Source organism: Molothrus ater, chromosome 10, assembly GCF_012460135.2.
Source record: "Molothrus ater isolate BHLD 08-10-18 breed brown headed cowbird chromosome 10, BPBGC_Mater_1.1, whole genome shotgun sequence".
In the NCBI taxonomy this organism is placed as follows: Eukaryota; Metazoa; Chordata; class Aves; order Passeriformes; family Icteridae; genus Molothrus; species Molothrus ater.
In genome coordinates, this window is record NC_050487.2 from 22359523 (window position 1) to 22382043 (window position 22521).

Genomic DNA, 22521 nt, shown 5'->3' on the forward strand with positions numbered 1-22521 from the left:
CTGATGTTCAAATATTAGCACAAAAATCATTCCAAGTGTCACACCACTCTGTCACAAGGAGAGAAAGCTCGCTCTGGTTTACAGCAGGTGCCACACTGTTTGACAATGAAATGAGCTAGAAGGCACTGAAATCCTCAGCTCTATTTCAGCAACCATATCTAGGAATTGTTCACTGCTTTTTTGGTGCCTGCCAGATTTTAGCAGTTTCAAAGCAAAACTTTTTTTAAAGCTTACTTTTAAAATAACACGGAATATATAACTTCCAATCAAACTGCAACAAACATGATTACATCTAAGGTATGCAATGTATGTAAGAAAAATCCCTACATGCCAACATTTTAGGTTTAAAATATTCCAAGTCTTTTACTCCCCTGTAAATCATTAGCTTGATACCAATGTCCATTTTTGAGGGGTTTGGGGTTTTTTTTGTTTGGTTTGAGGTTTTTGGTTGTTTGCTTTAACATTAAGAAAACTTGGTTAAGCTAAATATTTAATTAATTTTAACCACAGAAAAACTAACATGCATTAGTGGATTAGCGTTCAACAGTGGCAAAGTAGAAGGGGGAAAAAAAATCTCAATTTATATCTTTTGGATTAGAAACTTATGGTGAGGTTCTAAATAACCCACAGTTCCTGGTGTTATTCTACAGAGAGAGACGGACAGGCTTTGACTCACAATTATCAGATACAAGCAATATAATGATGAGAGAAGTTTATACAGCTGTATTTTCCACCATTGATGGTGCACTGGTCAGGCAGGGAGAGCACCGGCAATTACAAACAAAAGGGCAACCACTGAAGAGCCTCCTGAGGGCTGAGGTGCATAAAAACTCATTTTCTATAGAGGAACATTCCAACCTGAGAAGACCAGGCCCAAAATACCCAATTGTTCCATAATTTCTGGGGATTTCTTTGTTAAAAAACAGTACAGAGCACCCTATAAAGCCTATTCTCAGGCACACCTTGGGACATTATGCTAAATTTTCAATATTGAATTAGGTCATGTACATAAAACATGGTCTGGGCATGGCATTCTCTCCTAAACAAGATTTTGTGCCAAGCTCTGCTCTGACTTACAAAGGGAAGACAGCAAGGTGCTTCTACTACAGATCACAAAAGCAAGTGTCAGCACTCTGACTTGAACAACAGTCCCCTTTCCACACACAAATATTCAACCACAGAGCTCAGAGATGGAGCTCAGAGCACACATCACAGCCCACACCATCTCACAGCAAAGGCAGAAATATCAAGTTCCCCTCTGGAACAATTAATGATTAGTTTTAAAGCAAGGCTGGAAGCTGGAATCCAAAGCACAAACTGCATATGTTCAGTACATAATTTTCAAATGTCTTTGATTTCTCAGTAATGAAAGGAAATTTCTTTCTGCTCAGAAATAAATTAAAAGCAATAGATTTGAGAGGGAATGTAAGCAATAACAGGCTTGGATTTCAGAGGAAGGAAATCTATTAACTGTGTTCAAAGAGAGAAGGTATTTAATTGGTGAATAACACAAGTCTGCAATATGGGCTGTTAACCCCCTGGGAGCCAAAGTGTCACTTCCATCAAAGTTCTGCTAAAAAGTCACCTGGAGACCAGGTCTGCCACCACAGATAATCTCATCCCTCCTCACCAGGGGGTTTCTTCAAATTTATTAAAAATATTCCACAGCCTGTCATACCTAGATCATGGCATGCCTACAACTAGGAAAAACAGGCAATGCTGGATATAAACAATGCAGAAGAAAAGTCAAAGCAAAAAACGGGTAATTTTCCCAAGAAATACTGCAAAAACACATTTCAAGCACAATAAACTATTGCATAAATAACTAAACTATAGCAACATTCCATAACAATTACACCTAAAGAAACCTGAGAAGCTTTTCCCTCTTAGAGTGTGTTTTTGGAGAGTAATGTGAGAAATCAAATCCCATTAAAAGTGAAGGGGCATTCCCCTTCAGTTTCTTATCTTAAATGTGAAGATTTAAGAATCATACATGTAAGCTACTGTGATTATAAGCAGGAAATTTCTAAACCTCTTGTGAGATTTAAAACCATTTTATGATGTCTCTGACACAAACCCAGGAGTTTCTAAAACTGGAAAATATTTACAGTTCAAGTTCATCTTTGATAAATATAACAATTCCAGGCTATCAGATTTCACTGTGCTGTCTTACAGCTATTTCAGAGTTTAGGAGAAAGTCTTGATCTCATTTTTCTCCTGAAGAGCAGGAAAACGTCATAAATCAGGAAAAGCGCAGTACCACCATGACACTCGTTCATTATCTTCAGGTCTCCTGACAGTGAATATACTGGGGCAGAAAAAGAGGAAAAGAGCGCTTTGCCATCTGTTAAAAGACTAAATTCAAAATTAATATTCCTCTAGGAACTGTGAAACAGAAGCTTGAAGTGCCAAGTCCTGAGGAATGGGATTCTGTGCTGCAGTGCTGACCAGCATGAGCTCTATCTGCTGGCAGCAGCCTGTAGTGCACAGGCTAAAAAAAACTATTTTTGTTCAGTGTGATCTTCACGTTCACAAAGATCAGAAACATCTCAGTCTTCAACTGCAAATTCAAGGAATTTGGGGAAAATAGGGGATGAAACCGCCTGGAATTTTATGCCAACGCGTTTAAACCATACTTAACTAAAATCACATTGTCCAAGCCTCAAAGGCTGGAGTAGGGTTTGGAGGAGTGAGGGTTTGCTGCAACCCTATGGAGTCTGAGCAGACAGGAATGGGAAGAAGGGCTTGAGGTTTCAGCTGAAAACAAGCTAGGTAAAATTCAGCCCAAAATCAAAATTTGTCAACGACTCTCAGCTGCCAGAATCACTTCAGCCAAGGTTCAAAGAGAAATACTTAATCCGACTTGATGTAAAAATTTAATACAAAATTAAACTATGGTGCAAATTTGAATACACCACTAGCAAACCAGGTCCTTATTTTCACCAGAAAAACTTGCAAATTTTTTTTAACTGCAAAACCTCCAAGTCTAAGATAACCCATCCAAAGAAGTAGAAGGAGATTCCACTACATTATTCAGCTCAGCTCAAAAAAGGAAACATACTTTAGGCCCTTATTTAATGCTAGGAAGACAATCTTTCCTCACAGCCTGCAAATTGACATCACTGGAGGTGAAAATAAAGTATATTGGCTAAACAGCCAATACATTGAGACAATTTCTCACCAAGAAATGATTACACAATCTACTTTTCACATCATTTGGACAGCATTATTACAAAATTCCAGGCTCCAGGTTTAAGTTGTATCTCTGTATACTTTATGGAAACATTTCTCATTTTGTTTTCTGCGCTGCATTCCAAATATTCAAATTGACATGCAATTTGTTCCGCTGTAACAATCACAACTAGAGGCATCCCCTCATATGGAAACACTTTGCACAACAGCAGCTAATTCTTGAAATGTGGAAAATAGTGGACTTTGCCTTTTTTAATTATACCTTAAAAGGAATTTTTATTTATGCCACTTGAAGATAGTGGCCACAGGCACATCTGTTTGCAGTGGTGCAAAACCAGCCCTGTGTCATTGCACCCAACAGCTGGAGCAGCTGAAGGGCCAGGTTTACTCGAGGTTTGCAGATGCAGATAACATGTGGATGCTAGAATTTCCTTTTGGGAACGTGATTTATCAGGAGGAGCACAAGAAAGCTGATACTGCCCCAAAGAATAGAAGGAGCTGGGAAACAGTAACTGAGCCAGGAATCCAGCTCTACATCCAGGTGTTCCTTGGAATGAGACCAGACTGCTCGTGGATAAAGTGAAAATATGCAGATACTACATGTGAGCAGTAAAGAAAAACAGTTTTATTGCAAGATTGAGACTGGATCCTCTAAAGGCAAAGCAGCCCCTTCAGATGTCATCCTGGACCTGCAGAGCCACAGCCAGGGGGCTTAATGCTGACAGAACAAAACTGATCTCCTGCCTTTTGCAAGGAAATCCTCACCCACCTCACCTGGGAGCAGAAGAATCCGTTCTTGAGGCCTATCCCAGTCCTAACTCTGAAAGGTGATATTTATTGCACAAAGGGGGTTCCCAGCACCTAGCTCATAACTCCACTGCCTCTGCTCTATCCTACACCCCTGACTACGAGCAGACATCTGTCCTGCTCCAGCTCCCAGGGGAATGTTTGTCTAGGAGAGGATTTACCACTTCTGACAGCAACTCAAGTCCTCCTTTAGTTCCCATTTCTGCGCTGTCCCACAGCTCCCCCTGATTTCTAGATAATCACACATCACACTTGCATTGTCTTACACACCCCAGTTTTGGGCTAGAGAGCTCACTACAAAGTGTTAAAAATGTGTTTTTTATCATCAGACATGGTTAATTCCTCATTTAAAGGCCCAAATATGCTGTACAATGAAAATGGCATATCTGTTCTCTGGTCATTCCAGAGTGCTCTGAAGTTCTATTAGAGGATCATCAAGGGCTAATTGTATGGAAAAGCAGTTGATAGGAATATCTCATCATTCTCTAATCTGTTCTACATTAAATCTCCTCAGGGGGCTTGGAAGCAGAACACCAACATCCACACAGATCCCTCCCATTTCTAGCTAGGAGCAAATGCTCAAGTTAGCAACAGAACAAAAACAATTATGAAGAATATCCTGTGTAGCCTCAGCCACATAAGATCTCAATCAAAACAACAGCAAAGAACACACTCAGCGTGGTGTGTTCCAAGGGATACATTTGCTGTTCTGATTTCATTGACTGCAGATGACCAAAGTCAAACCAGAATTGTTAGGAAAAGGGGATTCATTAAAATGTACTCCTGGACATGTCACTGTTTCTTGGTGAAAGCTGGCAGGCTCACTCCTAAAGGGTGGTGACATTTTGCCTTTGTGCTTACAATAAAGTCCCTAAATAGCAAGAAAGTTTGGAGCAATACTGATACTTGCCCCAACTCAGGAAAAAGAGGAAGAAAGGCAGTAATTTGAGGAATACTACTCTTGGGAAAAGCACTCAAGGCTCTGACAGGTCTGGGGGTTTGGGTGGCTGCTCCTGATTGCTGCTGGCTGAGAGTGCACTGCTGCTCCCAGTGACTCCAGCCCAGCAGCAGCATCCTCACACAGCATCACTTCCAGGAGGGAATGCTTCCTCTGCTCTTTCAGTGACACAGACTTTAAAAGGTAAGGTAAAGGCAAACACAAATTCTTTGGGGGCAATTCACAGTTAACAGCACCTCCGGCTTCAAAAGTGCAGAATCATAGTTATTACTGATGTCAAATGCAAACAGATTAATGTAGGCCAATGCTATTCCTCCTCCTGATAGAGTAATTGCTCAGAAAGAGAGCACAAAGCATGCCTGAAAGGAACACAGAGCACTTTTAACAAAGGAAAATGTTTTACCACAGAATGAGCTTAACTTCTCTTAGCACTGTGATGGATACTTTGTGCTCCAGCAAAATGGAGTAATATAAACCACCTTAAAAGCACTTCTGGTAAATGCTGTGTAAATATGTATTGCATAGAAAGCCAGTGAGCAATAGGCTCGGAAATCTCAATTTTCAGACAGAATAAAGAACTAAACTGAAAGCAATACAAGACATTAATTATGAAAGAGTGGCATGAAGTTGATGAAGATGAAACCCAGGAAGACAAGAGAGGTAAGAAATTAGGCTATACACAGATATTTGAAAAGGCTCTTGTGAGGTAGCTTTGAGAGGGGAGCACAACATTCCTTAAAATGCAACACGGGAAAGGTACACAAGAAAAAGTAAAGGTACACAGGAAACAGTTTCCATCAACATTCAATTTCGACACGCGAAAACTTTAACCGCAGGTTTCGTGCATGTGCCCAGCTCCTCTCTTCTAGAGCCCGACCAGAAAACCACCTCCGGACACAAACATTCCAGCACGTTTACAACAAAGAGCGTTTGCTGCTCGTGCCGTGCAGAGCCCCTCGGAGAAAGTTCCCCGGCGCCGCGGCAGCCGCACACGTGCGGCCCCAGCTCTTTGTGCGCTCCCGGCCGCGGCAGGACGGAGGGATGGAGGGACGGATGGATGGAAGGACGGATGGATGGAGGGACGGATGGATGGAAGGACGGATGGATGGAAGGACGGATGGATGGAAGGACGGATGGATGGAGGGACGGATGGATGGAGGGACGGATGGATGGAGGGACGCTCCCCGCTCCCTTCCCGCACGGATCCCCAGCTGGCACCCCGATCTCTGTCCTGCTGCTCTCCCCACGCTGATAGCAAAGGTAGGAGCAGCCCCGGAGCTGCCTTCACCTCCCGCGGCAGAGCCAAGCCCAGCCCAGCGTTCCCTCCCCGCCAGGACAGCCCCGCGGGTTGGGGGATGCGCGGAGTTACAGCGAACCCACCCAAACTTCCCCCGCCGCGCCGCGGAGCCGAGGGCAGCAGGACCCTCCCGGCAGGGCCACGGGCGGCGTGTCCGGGCACACCCCGCACACTCACACACTGACACCCATGGCCCCGCACACTCACAGAGCCCCGCACACCCACACAGAGCCCCGCACACCCACACTGACACCCATGGCCCCGCACACTCACAGAGCCCCGCACACCCACACTGACACCCATGGCCCCGCACACTCACAGAGCCCCGCACACCCACACTCACACCCATGGCCCCGCACACCCACACAGAGCCCCGCACACCCACACCCATGGCCCCGCACACCCACACCCATAGCTCCGCACAGACACTCGCACTCACACCCATGGCCCCGCACACTCACACGCACTCACATGCCCCGCACACTCACTCCCACGGCCCCGCACACTCACTCCCACGGCCCCGCACACTCACTCCCACGGCCCCGCACACCCACACTCACTCACATGCCCCGCTGCAGCCGCGGCCCCGCGGCCAGAGCGCAGCCCAGCAGCGCGGGCGCAGCAGCAGCAGCAGCAGCAGCAGCGCCGGCCCGGCTCGCATGGCGCTGCGGGGAGCGAGGCTGGAGCAGCACCGACACCCGCAGCGGAGCAGCACCGACACCCGCAGCAGCAGCAGCGGCAGCAGGGGCAGGAGCAGCAGCCCCGGCCCCCAAATCATTTAAAGCGGCGGCAGAGCCGCGCCACGGGCGGGGCGGCCCCGGCCCGGCCCCATCCCCGCCCCGCCGGGCCCGCCCCGCAGCGCGGAACCCGGAGCCGTGCCGTGCCGTGCCCGTGCCCAGCCGTGCCCGTGCCCGTGCCCAGCCGGACCGGACCGGACCGGACCGGACCGGACCGGACCATGCCCGCGCCCGCGTCCCGGGCGCTCCCCGCGGGAATGCTGCTGTGCAAAGGGAGCTTCCCCTGCTCCGCATCCCCGCGGGGAGCGGCGCCGGCAGGAGATGGGCAGGGATGTTCTCCGTGTCCGTACGCAGGGATGTGCAGCCTCCAGCCGCTCTCCCTGCGCTGCCGGGATGCCCAGAGCGCTCTGCTGCGCTGACGGACACGGATCTTGGCCGCTCTTTATTTCCTCTGGTCCTTCTTTGTTCTGTACAGGATGCCCAGTGCAATCGTATCTGAGCGCTTCCGAGAGGGAACCGTGAAAATAAACGCGTTTAACATCTTGAGGGAGGGATAACACCGCTGCTGCCGAGAGTTAGTGACAGCAAGAACATAAAAGTGGGAACTCAGAGTGGTTTTTAAATCCCAGCGCTGCCTGCCATCCTCCAGACCATCCTCTCATCTTTATGATCTCTCCAGACCTTTACTGCTGTCATAACACAACTCTTTCCCCTTTCCTGCTGAGAGAAGGGAGACCAACTGACCTGGAAAGGGAACTGTGCATAGTAGCAAATAAAAAATTGAGAAAAACACACCTTAAGCGTTTTATGATCTAGTGCAGGTCTCCAGGTGCATTACAGCACGGTTTCCCTCTCTCCAGAGAGCTGTGACTAACCAGGCACTGGGCTGTGAACAGCAGATGGGCCCTGAGCCAGCCAGGGCTAAAATCTGTGATTCCTTTCCACTCCAGTGCAGTGGCTTGGTCTCCCCTTGCTCTAAGAGAGCTCCTGCACAAATTTGTGACAGGCACAGCTGGGTGGGTGCACCAGCATCCTCACCAGCCAGGAGTCAGCCTCTGTTTTACAGAGCATTCATTTGTCTCCCTTGCAGCCCTGTAACACGATACACCCACTTCTCATTTTCCACACACTTTACAAGTGGTTTCCTGTATGGTTTTTATTTTCCAAGGCCTTCGCTGAAGTAGGTAAACATTTGCCATTCATAACAAGAAAACTGGTTTTATATTGTTCATTGCTTTGAAGCTTGCATGGACAAGATCCCTTGGAGATTTTATCAACTGATTTCTTTTTCATGGGGAAGAAAATCGCAGCTGTTATCTGGCCTTAGAGCAGAACAATTGTAGCCTGAAATTTCCAATGAATGGCAGAGTCTTTCTTGTGTCTGGAGTAGTTTTAACTCCACAGGACCTTGTGTTGAGCTAATCTCATTACCTCCCGCAGAGAACACAGTTTTTAATCATTTTATTTCTTAAACCCCAGAAAATCTTTCTTCATAAAATAATAGATGTTAATTATGTCAAGGCTGAGTGTTCATTATGTCCTGTGATGTCATCTCAACCTGGATTATTTTGAGGATCACATCATGGCAAAATAGCAAAAGATCTCATTCCTCAGTTGTTGGGGATTTTTCCAGGAGAGGTAAATTAGTCTTTTAAAAATACTTTAATTTTTTCCATCTTAAGGAACTTAAACTATTCAACGTTGTTCTTCAAAGCTGTGTGTGATCATTACAAATTATACACAACATTTACTATACCCGGTTGTTAAGAATAATGGACCAGCAATGTGCAGACTGGGAGGTACTGAAATGCAGAGTGAAGGCCACTTAATAGATGAAACTTTTGCCTGGGGGCCACACAGCAAAATGCAGCTGCAGCCAAACCCTGGAATAAAAAATCCCAGCTTTCTGGGCAGGAGGCTTTAGCTGCTGTGACCTTGACATTGTCCTGAGCTCCAAAGCCAACCCAGTCAGTGGCTTCTTACAAATCCGATGTTTTCTCCTCTGCTGTGTTTTATTTGAGAATATCCTGCAGAGCTGTTGACTTTAATGGGATGACTCCCATGGGTGGAGTTGCAGCACGGGTGGAAGGAGTTTCAAAGCCTCCTGAGATAATTGATCTGCTGGGATCCCAAGTCAGTTAAACCTTCAGACCTGACTCAGAGGTAGAAGCTGACTCATTTACTCCAGTTCTTACACTGGGCTCTGGTAAAAAGGGCACTGGGAACAGCATTAGGGACTTCTTTATATTCCACATCCTTGCTATGACCAACCAGGCACCTTCCTCCTGCCCTGAAATTTATTTGCTATAACTCCTGCATCTTTGACCTCAGCATCTACAAACAGCACCCTGGCCACTACCAAAGCAGTCACTGGACAGGTTGAGCAGAGCTCCCTTCCTGACTGGGAAAAGGAGTAAATTAAATTGCATCTTGCTCAGCTAAACCAGCTTTTGAGCTGAGCAGGTAAAGTGCCAATTCCCCTTGGTGGCTTTGTGCAGTTATAATGGGATGAAATTGCCTGGAGTACAAGTGGTTAGGGGAAAAAAAAAAAAAACAGCTCGTGCCCTCCATATAGTACTGAAGGACTTTCTAAGGGATGGAAATTGCATTATTCTCCTCTCCTGTTGATCAGAAAATTGTTCTGTCAGATTCCAGTGCAATCCAAATTCAGCACATTATTTACAACAACGTCCAGATCACGAATTCTGTAAAAGATTTGGTATTTGGTATCTCTCACAATGTTCCATCCCATCCTCTCCACTTTAAAGCATATTTCCCCCCTCATTAGCATTTTAATTTTGATGTGTAATTTCCTACAAACAGGCTGTGACAGTTGTTGTGTATCCCCAAGCATGAACGAGTGTTGCCCAAAACTTTGAGTCAGTGTCACGCCATCCTGTTCTATTTTCATTTTTCTGTCTAATTCTCAGTATCTCCATTGCCAGTCTTTTTAAATTGTAGCTAGTTACAGGCTTTAACAGTCCAATCTGATATAAAGAAATCTTCGTGCAGAGATTGTAATTAGGAAGGCTGAGCTCTGTTCTGTTATTAGCAGAATTGTGATTTTTGGAGTGGTGGGTTAATTGCTAATAACCATATGCAATGCTTCTGTCAAGATGTTTCCCATTACAGTAATTAACTTAGCAGCTGGGGTAGCAGACATTTACCATTTGTCTTCACAGTATCCCTGATTTAGGATTGTTCCAAAACCCTTTTTGGACTCTGTTGGTTCAATTCCCAGGTGTAGGATGAAAAAGAGGGGAAGCTGAGAAGGGGAAATAAGGAAGAACAATTTGCAGGGATAGTACCTGTTTCAGAGGTAATGTGTCTGTCAGTGGATCCTCAGGAATTCTGGATTCTTCTTCACTAATCCCAGCCTTGGACCATCATTTTCATCAGCACCAACAGAATGGAGAGCATGGCAGAGCAGCCTAAAACAGAGAACGTTTTCAGAAATGATTACTCAGCTGCTCAAATTAATCTGATCATTATTGAGGATTTATTAAATGAAAAGTGCAGAATTTTTCATTGCCTATTCATATCCTTAAACCTCAAAATCCCTGTGGTAGGGGATTTTTTTTCTTCATGTTTTGTAGTCAACTGTACAGATATAAACATTTTTTGTTAATTACTTCCTTTCTGTGCTGTCTCACTGGAGCTCCTTCCTCCACAGAGCTGTGCCAGAATTACAGTAATATTGTTAAGTATATGGCCAACCTGAAAATTAAGAAGAAAATAAAGTTGTTCTCTGAAGCCAGATCACACGACAGAGCAGTAGCAGTTTTGTTGATTTAATTCATCAACAGAATATATTGAAGTAATTCATTTTGTTTACAAGATAATTTTAAAGACTTTTAAAACCATGATTCCAGATTTATCCTTTTTTTTTTTTTTTTTTTTTAAGTTTGCTCTGGCCAGAGCAAATTCTGTACAATGCTACATTGAAGAAGGTTTGTTAATACCCTTAAAGATGTAAAGCAGCATGCCAAGGGCATGGGAAGCTTCCTCTGTTGCAAGGAATTGGCTTTGCTCCACTGCAAGGAATTGGGGAATGCTAATTTACAGCAACTGAGGATCTAGCCCATGTTGTTAATCATAATTATGGACTTATTTTGGGAGGTGCAAACTAGTTGGGGGAGACAAGAAAATTAAGTTAAAATTATTTTCTTCCACAGGAGGTAAAAGCAGTACATAAATAAATACTTGGTGTGGCAGTAGATCTTTAAAACCTACAATAGTTTCTGGCACTGCAGCGTCCTGTGATATTTTTTCCTCCAGCACATAATAGTAAGTTTCTGATAATAGTGCTCACAGACAGCTTTGATTATAACCACTTGTCAGGGAATGGATAACTAGGAAAATAACACCATATTCAACTGTAAAAAATGCTGCCTGGGGTACATTAACAGAGTGATAATTTCTGCTAATAGCAGCCTCCGAACCCCATGCATTAGCTTGGAATTGAAATCCCTGCTTCATTTCTGTCCTTCTGAGCATTTCTGCCCTCTGACCCTCTGTCCCTTTCCTTGGGAGCAGCAGAGCCATCCACAGGCATCAGGAGTGAGGACAAACTCTGTGCGTGAGCACTGGGGACACTGGGGCACTGCTCGTGGGCAGGGGTGTTTGTTCAGTAGGTTTGCATCCTGTGGGAATTTTCTGCCAGCATCCTACCCCTTCCCTGGCCTCCTCCTCCTCCTCCCTGCCAACTGGAGTCAGCAGCTGCGCTCTCCCAGTGTCACAGGAGTTTGGGGTTTCATTCGTGTTCCTTAGGAGGAGAGGGCAGGAGGCGTTGGAAGGGAGGGAAAATAGAAAAGGTCTGAACAGTTCAGCCCCAGAGCAGTAGAATCAGAGAATGACAGAGTTGTTAAGGCTGGAAAAGACTTTCAGGACCATCAAAATCCACTGTCAGCCACCACTGCATTCACCTCTAAACCACGTCCTCAAGTGCCACATCCTCAAGCTTTTTGAACACTCCAGGGACAGTGACCCCACCACTGCTCTGGGAGGTTTGTTCCAATGCTTACGACCCTTTCCACGAAAAAAAATTTCCCTAATATCAACTGTAAACCTTCCCTGGCAATACTTAGGACCTTTTCCTCTTGTCCTGTCGCTGGGACATGGCTGACTCCCCTCACTACAACCTCCCTTCAAGAAGGTGTCCCCTCACCCCACTCAGTCTCTCCAAACAGAAAAATGTTCAAACAAAGTATTTCTTTTTCACATAATTAGGAGAAGCCCATTGATATTCGAGTCAGGAGGATATTTCTGTAGGGACCTATTACATCTGATTGGGAAAATAAAATGTTACCCACATCCACAATTACTTCTATAAAGACCACTGATCTCATTCCTGAGCTCTTCTCTTCAACATTAGTTAACCAAAACTCTGGTAAGAACAGGCTCTTGACAATATAATCCTAAAATTAGTTTTATGTTGGCAGGCAATAGCAACTGGGAGTACTTTCATCTATTTCTGGATTTGGGATAACGACACTCCAATGAGTGGATAATCTGGTGTGCTTGTGTACATTCCAATTAAAATCACACTTTAGGGGGCAAGTCACATTTTCTCCGACCTACACAGGTGAGAGCCAAATGTAACTCTAAATTTAATGCAGCTATTCCAGCCTCATCTCAACACAAAGGAAAGAATTAAGGTTTAGAAAGGTCTAGAGCAGTCCATTTTTTTGGAAGAGCAGTGTATTACTAAATATTTTCTAGGAGGAACTATTTTATTTGGTTTTTAACAATTTTTTTTTCACAGTGATCTTCTTTTGGCCACACTGATACCCACATGAAAAATCTGCAAGCAGCTGAACAAGCAACTCATTCAAAAATTTAGCAGAGGACCTTCGTGCTTGTGCATTCAGAGAAATCAAATCTGAGGTATTCGTGCTAGGGGTGTCTAAAGGCTCATCAAGTCAGGAGATACTGAGAGCCCTTGGAGACTTGGCCAATCTGGTTATCAAATATTCCTGATCCATCCAAAGGACAGGAAATTTCAGAGAGCTATCCTCTGAGAAAATTGAAACAAATAAATGAAAAAAAAAAAAAAAAACAAAACCAAACCAAAACAAGAAACTCTTAAAACTTTTAAAATATGTGATGAAAGAGGTTTGCTGCCCCTGATGAATTTTTCAGTTGGTTCACAGCACAGCTCAGTGAGTGCCAGGGCAACACTAAAGGGATGAAGTCAATCACACAAAGCAGGCACTAACAACACTCCAGCAACCTCAGCCTGTTAAACTCCAGCCTCAGCCAGCACTGATGCTTCAATCATTCTAATTTATCCTCCGGGGTAGGCAGCCCCCTCAAAATTTGGGTTTTAGATGTTCAAGCTGGTAACTCTCATCTACATCACTGAAAATGCAGTCACAAAATAAATCAAAGTGAAAGAGGGCTCAGAAGTGGGATTCTCCTCAGGGTTTGCCCGTCCCTTTGGGATTGCTGGTGGATCTCAGATGTGAGCTGCCTGAGCTCCCCCCTTTGTCTAACACAGTGCTGAGCACATCACTGGGACTTAAAATACTGAAATTCAAAGGAATAAATGCTTTGTTTGTTTGCTTCCAATTAGGAGCTAATGAAATCCCAGGAATACACTTGCAGGTGGTTTGTCACAGAACCGAAACTCAGTATTGTATTCCTGGGTGCACCTTCCTTCTCTGTCTGTTCTGCTGACACAACTAGACCACACTTCATTCTCCCAAAGACATTAGAGCATTACTTTACTGGTTTTTCCTCCAAATTACCTGCCTGGCTACCGTCACCATTGATCTTTTAAGTCCTTGACTGAGTAATCAGTCAGAGAGCTAATTAATGTAGTGGCTTGGAGGGAAGGATGAAATGAAAAAGGAGATTTTTTTTCCCTTATTCTTGATGTTTTTATTGCCTTTGAAAGGTGCTTTATCCACAGCATAAAGGAGCATTTGTCTGTGCCTCTTCCTCCTGTCAGTTCACCTACTATAAATCTATTTCTCAACTATTAACAGAAACCAGGAGAATTTCATGGGAATGGTGATACTGCAATCTAAGGGTAAAAGAAATCTAAGATTCTGTAATTTTTCCCCCCATTGACACTCACAGACTGCAGTGTGTATTTGGAGTGAGTAGCAACTGCAAGATCTGACCCAGATTTTCAGATGGTTTTGGAACTAAACAGATGTTTTAATATTAAGATAGCTTTGTTATATTTTATAGGAAAAAAAGGGGTCTTTCTTTCTTTCTTTCTTTCTTTCTTTCTTTCTTTCTTTCTTTCTTTCTTTCTTTCTTTCTTTCTTTCTTTCTTTCTTTCTTTCTTTCTTTCTTTCTTTCTTTCTTTCTTTCTTTCTCTCTTCCTTCCTTCCTTCCTTCCTTCCTTCCTTCCTTCCTTCCTTCCTTCCTTCCTTCCTTCCTTCCTTCCTTCCTTCCTTCCTTCCTTCCTTCCTTCCTTCCTTCCTTCCTTCCTTCCTTCCTTCCTTCCTTCCTTCCTTCCTTCCTTCCTTCCTTCCTTCCTTCCTTCCTTCCTTCCTTCCTTCCTTCCTTCCTTCCTTCCTTCCTTCCTTCCTTCCTTCCTTCCTTCCGGGTCTTCTCCCCATGTGTGATCTGCAACCCCCCAAATTTATCCAGATTCATTTCTAAGCAAAATGGGTCAAGCTCAGGGACCTGAACATACAGTTTAAACACCACCACTCAGTCTGACTTTAGTCTGAGACCAAGGACATGAGAAAAGGGAATTTCTGAATGGTTTGGGTTGGAAAGGGCTTTTAAGATCATCCAGTTCCACACTTTCCACTATCCGGGGTGCTCCAAGCCCCATCCAACCTGACCTTGAGCACTTTCAGGGATGGGGCAGCCACAGCCTCTCTGGAATGAACATATATTCCAAAAGTACTCATCAGGGTCCATGGTTTAAAAGAAAAAGAAATATTCAAGTGCTAAGGACCAAGTTCTGCTAAAAGAATAAATGAACTATTTAAAAGTTAGCAGTACACAGAGCCTGTTCCCTCATGCTGGATATCTAAGAAGCATAGAGTATTCTTGTTGCTATAATAACTCTGATTTGTGAGGAGGTATTTAATTTCCTTTATTCTCAAGGAATTCTACATGCCCTGGAACAGCTCTTTTAATCCACAGGGTTAACCCCACACTGCCATGCACACAGAGGTGGATATTTACATATTCTACAGCAGGATTTAAACACTGCTGTCCACAGGGAGCTGATGAACCGAAAATGGTTTAATAAGCTTTCTCTTAAAATTCTTCGGGGAGGCAGATATTAGCATCAGCAGTATTTGTTGCTAAATGCAAATAAAATCATGGTGCATGTGGGAATTGTGCTGCCCATGCTCCAGCAAGCAGCGAGCCCAGGGCTGCAGCAAGCAAGTGGCAATTAAATATTTCACACATGCCTGCGTGGCTCTTTGTCCACAGCACCGTGGCCACATCCAGCAACAATTAATGGTGTTGGGGTGGAATCCCCAACTCATAATTCTGTGACTAACTCATGGAGAAACCCATTTCTTATAAAGGTTGACACAGGAAGTGTCTGAGAAACCCATGTTGCTGTAAAGAACTACGCAAAAAGAAATACAGCAGTCCAAAAAGCAGCCTGTCCTCCAAGAAAATCAGCATTGCCTGGGCTGAGTACTGCAAACTGAGCATGTTTTATTAATTCCAGTATCAAGACAACAATAAATTAAGCACCTAGATATATGGGGGGAAAAAGCAATGTCAGCAGTTACAGGCTTTTTAGACTTGACCTCCTAATTTGTGCAAAAATCAAAAATATTTCTGAAGTTTACTATAATTAAAGATTAATATAAATGCTGAAAAGTTCTGAAAAGTTTATGAAGCTAAACCTTGCCAAACTAACTCAACATTTTTCTTCTATTATTGACTTTTTAGATGCAAACTCTGATCTATACAGACTTCAGCAAAGCATTTCATAGACATGAAAAATTCCTTGTTTAACCTTGAGCAGTTCTCTGTGCAGGAAATGCTAAGGAGGATATAATGGTGAGTTGTGTCAAAAGAGGAATTTTTCAGTTCTGGGAAGCTCATTAATGAACTTCCAGTGATGAGTCTTAAGGAAAAACTAGCAATATCTTTGTCCCTGGCACAAGAGATAGAACCAGCCTGGTGGAGAAGGATGATGAGGATGAGAATCTCCTCCTGGAAAAACAAGATTGCTTTGAGGCTGAGGTCAATGGACAGCATAGATGGACTCTAAAGCCATGAAAAGCTGGATGACACACTTGGGAACTGAGAATACCTTCTCCTTCTGGGAGGTATCCTGAGCTACCTCAGCCAATTTTGACTATTCAGGAGCTGGAGAAGAGAATTCAACACGATGCAGACATGGAACAGGACTATTAGGATGAACCTAATAGTCCTAGCAGGAAAAGAGAAGGAATTTGATCTGTTTAGAGCAAAGCTAAGGTTTGTTTAAACTAGCAGGGATGCCTTGAGAAGGCTGAGATAGACAAGAGGCTGGGCAGAGCTCCAGAATAAAGCAGGGATTCATTCCAAGCATCTCCTCCATGGATCCACCTTGGGCAGCACCAGAGCCCAGCCAGGGCTGCACCCAAGATGAACCAAAATGGCCCCAAAATGCACGAGCGCTCCCGGGGTCTCTGCCTTGGATCAGTTCTGCTCCATTTGCACCTTGCAGTTCATTGTCCCATTCCAGCTTTAGCCCCTGCAGTCCCACCCTGCTTGTTTTTCTCTCTCCAGCCCACGGGGTTTGTGCTCTGGGGCTGAGATTTGGATCATTTGTCCTTGGTGCCCAGCTGGAGCAGGAATTGTTTTGTCTCCCTGCTCTGTGCACAGAGCTCACCATGCCCTGATATGGAGCTCAGACCCACACACTAAAGCAGCACAGAAATGCCAAACCTGATGCATCAGCAGGATGAAGGTGAGGGAGGAGATGGGGATTGCTCTGTGAGTGCTCTCTTAAAGCACACAGTGAAGGGGGGTGGAACAGGATAAATTGCAGGGACACCCAGGAAGGTTGGCGCAGTAAAAGCCAAGGCTGGCACCAGAACCAGCCAGCCCAAAGCAGCCACACAGATGTTTGAGCTGGTATAGCCTAGTGCAAGCAATAGCAGCAAAATTAAGAACTAGCATGGGGGGAATTTGTAAATTCATTAAAGGAATTCTAAAATATGTTTTTTGTGTGATAACAGGGAACTGGGTTTGGTCACCAGGCAGTGCCTCTCAAGCCCTCGCTCCTTGCTGGGTTTCAGCTGTTTGATTTGGGATCCTATCACCATAACCAAAGTGTGCTGCAGCCTCAGGTACCAGAACAACACTGATCTGATAACTCCTGTGCTCAAAACTGGGCTATGCCTCAAGTACCTGCAGGAAATAGCTTTGGAGGAGGCCAATTTAACTAACTGTGAGTGACTACCTGAATTAACAATTTAGCCTTTTGCTCCTTGAAATGGGAATAATCATTTTGGTTTGTGTTTGGGTGCAAGAGAATCCTGCACCTTGCTTGGGGATGTTCAGCCTTGTGCAAATCTAAATAATAACCAAAAAATAGACAACCTACCCTAAGATTAGAACATGCCATGATGTTTTCTCTAAGAGAAATGTGTTTGTCTTTTAGATCACAGAAGAACACCCAGAGGCTGAATAAATCAAAGACCAACTGCTATTTGCAAAGGCAAATTTGCATGCACCCATATCATGACAGCAAGGGTGGCTACAGCAGAGGCTGCCAAGGCAGTCCAAACCTGCTGGCTGAGCTTGTTTGCAGTGTTCCTGACATTGGGAAATTATCAGTTTTTATAATTTAGTTAGAATTAGAAAATAATACATGCCAACTTTCTTTTCAGTGTAGCAGCACCTCCTTTATGAACCATATATTTACTGCTCAAGGTTATCACTGCAGGGCTGTCAAAGGCTTCTGTCACATCTGTATCACAGCAGCAAGTTACCTCCTGCATTTTCTTTATCCTCAGCAATGATGCATGCAGGAAAAATGGCTGTGGATTGATCAGCAATTACAAAGTTGATTTTGTGGATCTAAACAACTGCAGAACATTTTGTGCAACAGCCCTTTGGTACTGAACTCATGAGAGGAAAATTCGACAGAAACATTTAATTTCATAAAGCTGGTATGGTAGACAACACTCATTTAACATCAATTAGTGTTATAGCTGATAATTTGGGCCAGGGCAATATAAAATTGGCAGGCAGAGCTTCGTGTGGGCATGTTATGGATAAAGGGGTTGCCCTGTGGGTAAAGGGGGATGCCTCTGCAGCTGATGCTCCTCCCCTGTCACACACTCTGTGTGTGTTGAACAGCAGCAGGACATTGCTCCTGTTATTAGGAATTGCTTCCATGTACTCAAACCCAGTCTGAAAGCACTTTCTCTTTGTGTACATTATATTCAGTGAAAAATGGGATTTGCTTCCCAACTGCTTGGAATGTATTTTGGCTGTTGCAGCCAAAATCTTTAAACTTTAAGTCTTTAAACTAAGGTGTTTTTTGTATTTTGTCTAAGTGTTGAGCACAGCAGTGATATTGTTCATATATACATTATTTACTGATAAACCATTTTGTCCTTCTTAGGACTTGGTTTTACTTACTGAAAGGTCAGCAAATGCAGCATGGGAACCAGAATCTGATAGCTTAGGAATTAAAAGTTTATGGGAATTGGGTTTGTTTCCTTGCTCCCAAAGCTCATAGGTGATCTGAAATGAGTCATGAGAAGAGTTGTGAAGTTGTAAAAAAAAAAAAGATAACTTCAGGCTGTTTAGCCCCTAAAGTAGAGCTGCAGTATCTGAACTTGGAGGAGAAATGGATCCACAGCATCACCTCAAGGAAGCCATGTAAATTATCCCATAGGAAAACATAAGGGACAAAGATGTGTCCTAAATCTCACTTTCCTCTAGCCCTAAACACTTGGCTATGAACAAATTCCTTTCTGTCTGGGCTCTGCAGTCTGGGATTACCCTGATCTTTCTGCTGAGGGATCACTGATAATTCAGCAATCTTTAGATGAGGGATCAAGGCCAAGTTACCTCTTTTTCAGCTCAGTGCCTTCTTCTGCTCCTGCTCTGAGCACCTCCACCCACCTCTCCCCCTGTCTTGGCTTCCTGTTTCTCTCAGCATTTTTCCAGAAATTTGCAATTTCTCGTCCCAATTTCTCCTTTGCCAGGTGCCTCCAAAGGTGAAGACTGGCAGAAGCACAGGAAACACTGAGGGAAGATATTTTCTTTTGAACTGTTGGGCAAGAACAGAGACCTGTGTCCTCCAGCCTAATTCCTGTTGAGGATAAATCCTGGCTCCATGGCTTCTGGAGAGGTTATCTCAGGCAGCACAGAGGGGTGTCAGCAAGGGGCAGGCAGAGCCCTGCTCTGAACACTGGCTGGAACAGATTGTTAAAAGCATCAGGGAAACATCACCATCAAAATCATGGCCATTGTGAGCTTTGGGCTGGCAATTCTCACTGCTCTGCCAGCTCCAAATTGTATTTCACCTCCATGTCTTAGGGCATTGGGGGGTGGTTGTGCTTTAATTTCAAATTTCCCTTTAAGTTCCCCCTGCCTTGCCAAGGTGGCCTAAGGACAAATCCATTAATCTGTGTGATGTGCAGGTCTGTTTACATTGTGGGAGTTATGTAAGCAGGTAGAGCTCATCAATAATTAAAGGTAAAGTAGAGATGTGGCCACTTTCTTCTACTTCTCAGGGTTTCTGTGCAAGCCCCACAGTCCTCATGCTTTTCTTCTGAACGATGCAAAGGGACAGTGTGTGTTTTAAGGGGTGGCAGCTCCAAGCCTTCCATCTGCAGAGGTTGTGAGAGCCCCTCTCATTTCTCACAGAAACAAGCTGGAGGAATTACCAATGTAAAACAGGGATTAGAAAGGGAAGGGGATCAAACTCCCTGGTTCTGTTTTGATGGCAGTCTGTACAAGGTGCAATAAAATCAATAGTTTCTCTCACTGAAAGGGTTCTTTCTATCTCCAGCAATGACAAGAGGATAGTGGGCAAAGAGCTCTATTAGCTTTTCTTTAAGAATCAATCACACTTAAAAGCAATAGTCAAAATGACAGCAACTGCACAATAGATGAATAATTTTTCACACAAATAGCCCGAATTTCAGAGAAGTGACACACTTTTAAAGAGATAGTAGATAAAATATCTGCCTCTCTGAAAACCAAGAAAATACTGAGCATTTATTACTAAAGACACTGAAACAAAAATGCTCAGATCCTTAAGGGGTAAAAGCCAAAATATCAATTCACCTGAGCAAGAACACGAGATAATGATCAAGGTTCACTGGATTCAATTTTAAATGTCACATCAGGAAGTACATAATTCCTGAAGCTGCACTCAGGAAGAAAATCCTCATGGCTGTGTCACTTCTGCTGTCAGACAAGGGCTTTCCCTCCCAGTACAACAACCCCTGAGCCTCAGGGGCTGGCATGAGGCTGTGCCAGGACAGGTTTGGGTAGGAAAGGAAAAGTTTCCTCCCCCAGAGGGTGGTGGGCACTGCCCAGGGAATGGGCACAGCCCCTGGGAGCTCCAGGAGGGTTTGGACAATGCTCCCAGGGATGCCCAGGGTGGGATTGTTGGGGTGTCTGTGCCAGGCCAGGAGCTGGGCTGGATGATCCTTGTGAGTCCCTTCCAACTCAGGATATTCTGTGATTTTATGATCTGCTGAGGATGTGAGCTGATCCAGCACAGAGCCTCTGTCTCACTCCAGATGAGAACCAGCTGTGTTAAATCTCTGTATAATATCTACATCCAGCATCAAGATGTAATTGGCAATTACAAAGTCACATTAAACATTATGTAATGAGCTATTTAAATACATCAGAATTGCATAAAACACCAGGAAAAAAATTTATATCAGGTAAAAGCCATATCCATGCATAAATAATGAGGGGGAGATACAGCAGTCAGCTTGTTCTGGTGTATCACACTGAAATCTCCATATGGCCCCAGCAGTGTGGAAGAGCAAATGGAAGCCAGAGCAAAGAAAGGAGCTGTGCCTGGAGAATAATTCCTTCTTGTCTCTGGGTGAGCTCCTTGTGGCTCCACAGCAAGCATGAAAGCACCATCAAGGCCAAAAAACCTCTGGTTAACATCTCCCCCCTCGTGCCCGGGGTGCAGGGCTGGAGATGCTGGAGAGGAGGAACACTATCCCTCAGTTTGAGGCAAAAGCAGGCAAAAGCTGAGTGCTGGAGCTGCAGGCAGGATGACTTTGTAAATGTGGACAGCAGACTGTACTCTGTCTTTTCATGCTGTCGTGTTTCTTTGTTGATGTCTCTGTTTTAAGATCTTTTTTGCTCCATGCATCACCAATTGCCTTTTGTTTTCTCACAGCAGGAAAGGCTCAGTTAATCCATATGTCATGACAAAAAATCCAGCCTTCTCTTTGATAGGAACCAAGCATGACAGCAATCTATTGAAAAGGTGTTTTGGACTATCATTTCTTCCAAGCTAATTTATTGACTGGATGGCTTTCAAAAATAATAGGTCTGTTTCCCAAGATAATGAGCTGAGATGTGACTCACAGAGTCCATGTGAGCACACAGACAGCCTAATTATGAGAAATAAACTAATAATAAACCATCAGTCTCTAGAAATCACTAGCTGTTGTGATATACAAGTCCAAACATCAGAGAACATGAATGTTTCCACCTGTTCCCTTCTGCAGTGATTTTGTTTTATTATCCCTAGATATGTAAAATAAATGTCTTGCCATTAAGCCCCAGACAGATCAGGATGCTGAGAAAGATCTGATCTTTGGAGCTGGAGGGTGGCAGCTTTGCTGAGCAAACTCCAGCTCTAGAATGTGGTTATGAGGGGAAAATGCTGTTCAAAGGGATATTTAGTCAGAATCCACAGATTTATAAATCAGAGCTGGCAAAGTGAATCATCCATGCAAATAAAAGCCCTTTAACACACCCCATTGACCACGTTTTTTTTTCCCCCAGTATATTTCACTTTAAGTACAGATCACAGTGTAACTACATAAAGAATGTTTCTTTCCCGTAGCATTTGTGGAACAATTTAAACCATTTTTAACAAATAGTTTCTGTCACTCATTTTCCCATTTCTTGGACAGATGATGGACAGGACACAGCCACATTTTGCCTGTAGAAAAAGCATATTAAAGAAATGTGGCATGCTTAGGAAACATGAATTATTCCCACTCAGTGAATCTCCAGCTTCTAACAAACAGAATGCCCACAATTTTATCTTCCAGAATAGGGAACGGTGCCCAACTTGTGCTGAAGCTCTAAGAAGGCTGTCACTACCTGGTCCAGCCAGTTTTCAACTTGTGGAGCCCAGAGGGAAAATCTCACCCTGCAAAGAGCTTTTCTGACATGTTTACAACATGCCAGAAAAAATGGGTATTCAAAGAAACTTTCACCATATTCTCCTCCCCTCAGGTGTAAAAGCCGCAGGGTTTTTTATGATTACTGACTACCTGTGCTCACTGTGGAGTAATCAGCTGTAAAACCAGTTGAGCAGTGGAAAATTCTGTGTTTATCACTCTTTCAAGGCTGGCACTTTTAAGTCTGACCCTGAA

At 44.0% G+C, this 22521-nt stretch overlaps 1 protein-coding gene across 1 annotated transcript in view; it reads right to left on the bottom strand.

The window, feature by feature from the left end:
- LOC118690009 (multiple epidermal growth factor-like domains protein 6) overlaps positions 1 to 6905 on the bottom strand; it is a 191533-nt gene extending 184628 nt beyond the window's left edge. Inside the window, 1 exon segment of the mRNA XM_054515880.1 lies at positions 6819 to 6905. Within this exon segment, the coding sequence (XP_054371855.1) occupies positions 6819 to 6820 (2 nt within the window). The 5' untranslated portion in view covers positions 6821 to 6905.
- Between the last annotated feature and the right edge of the window lie 15616 nt (positions 6906 to 22521).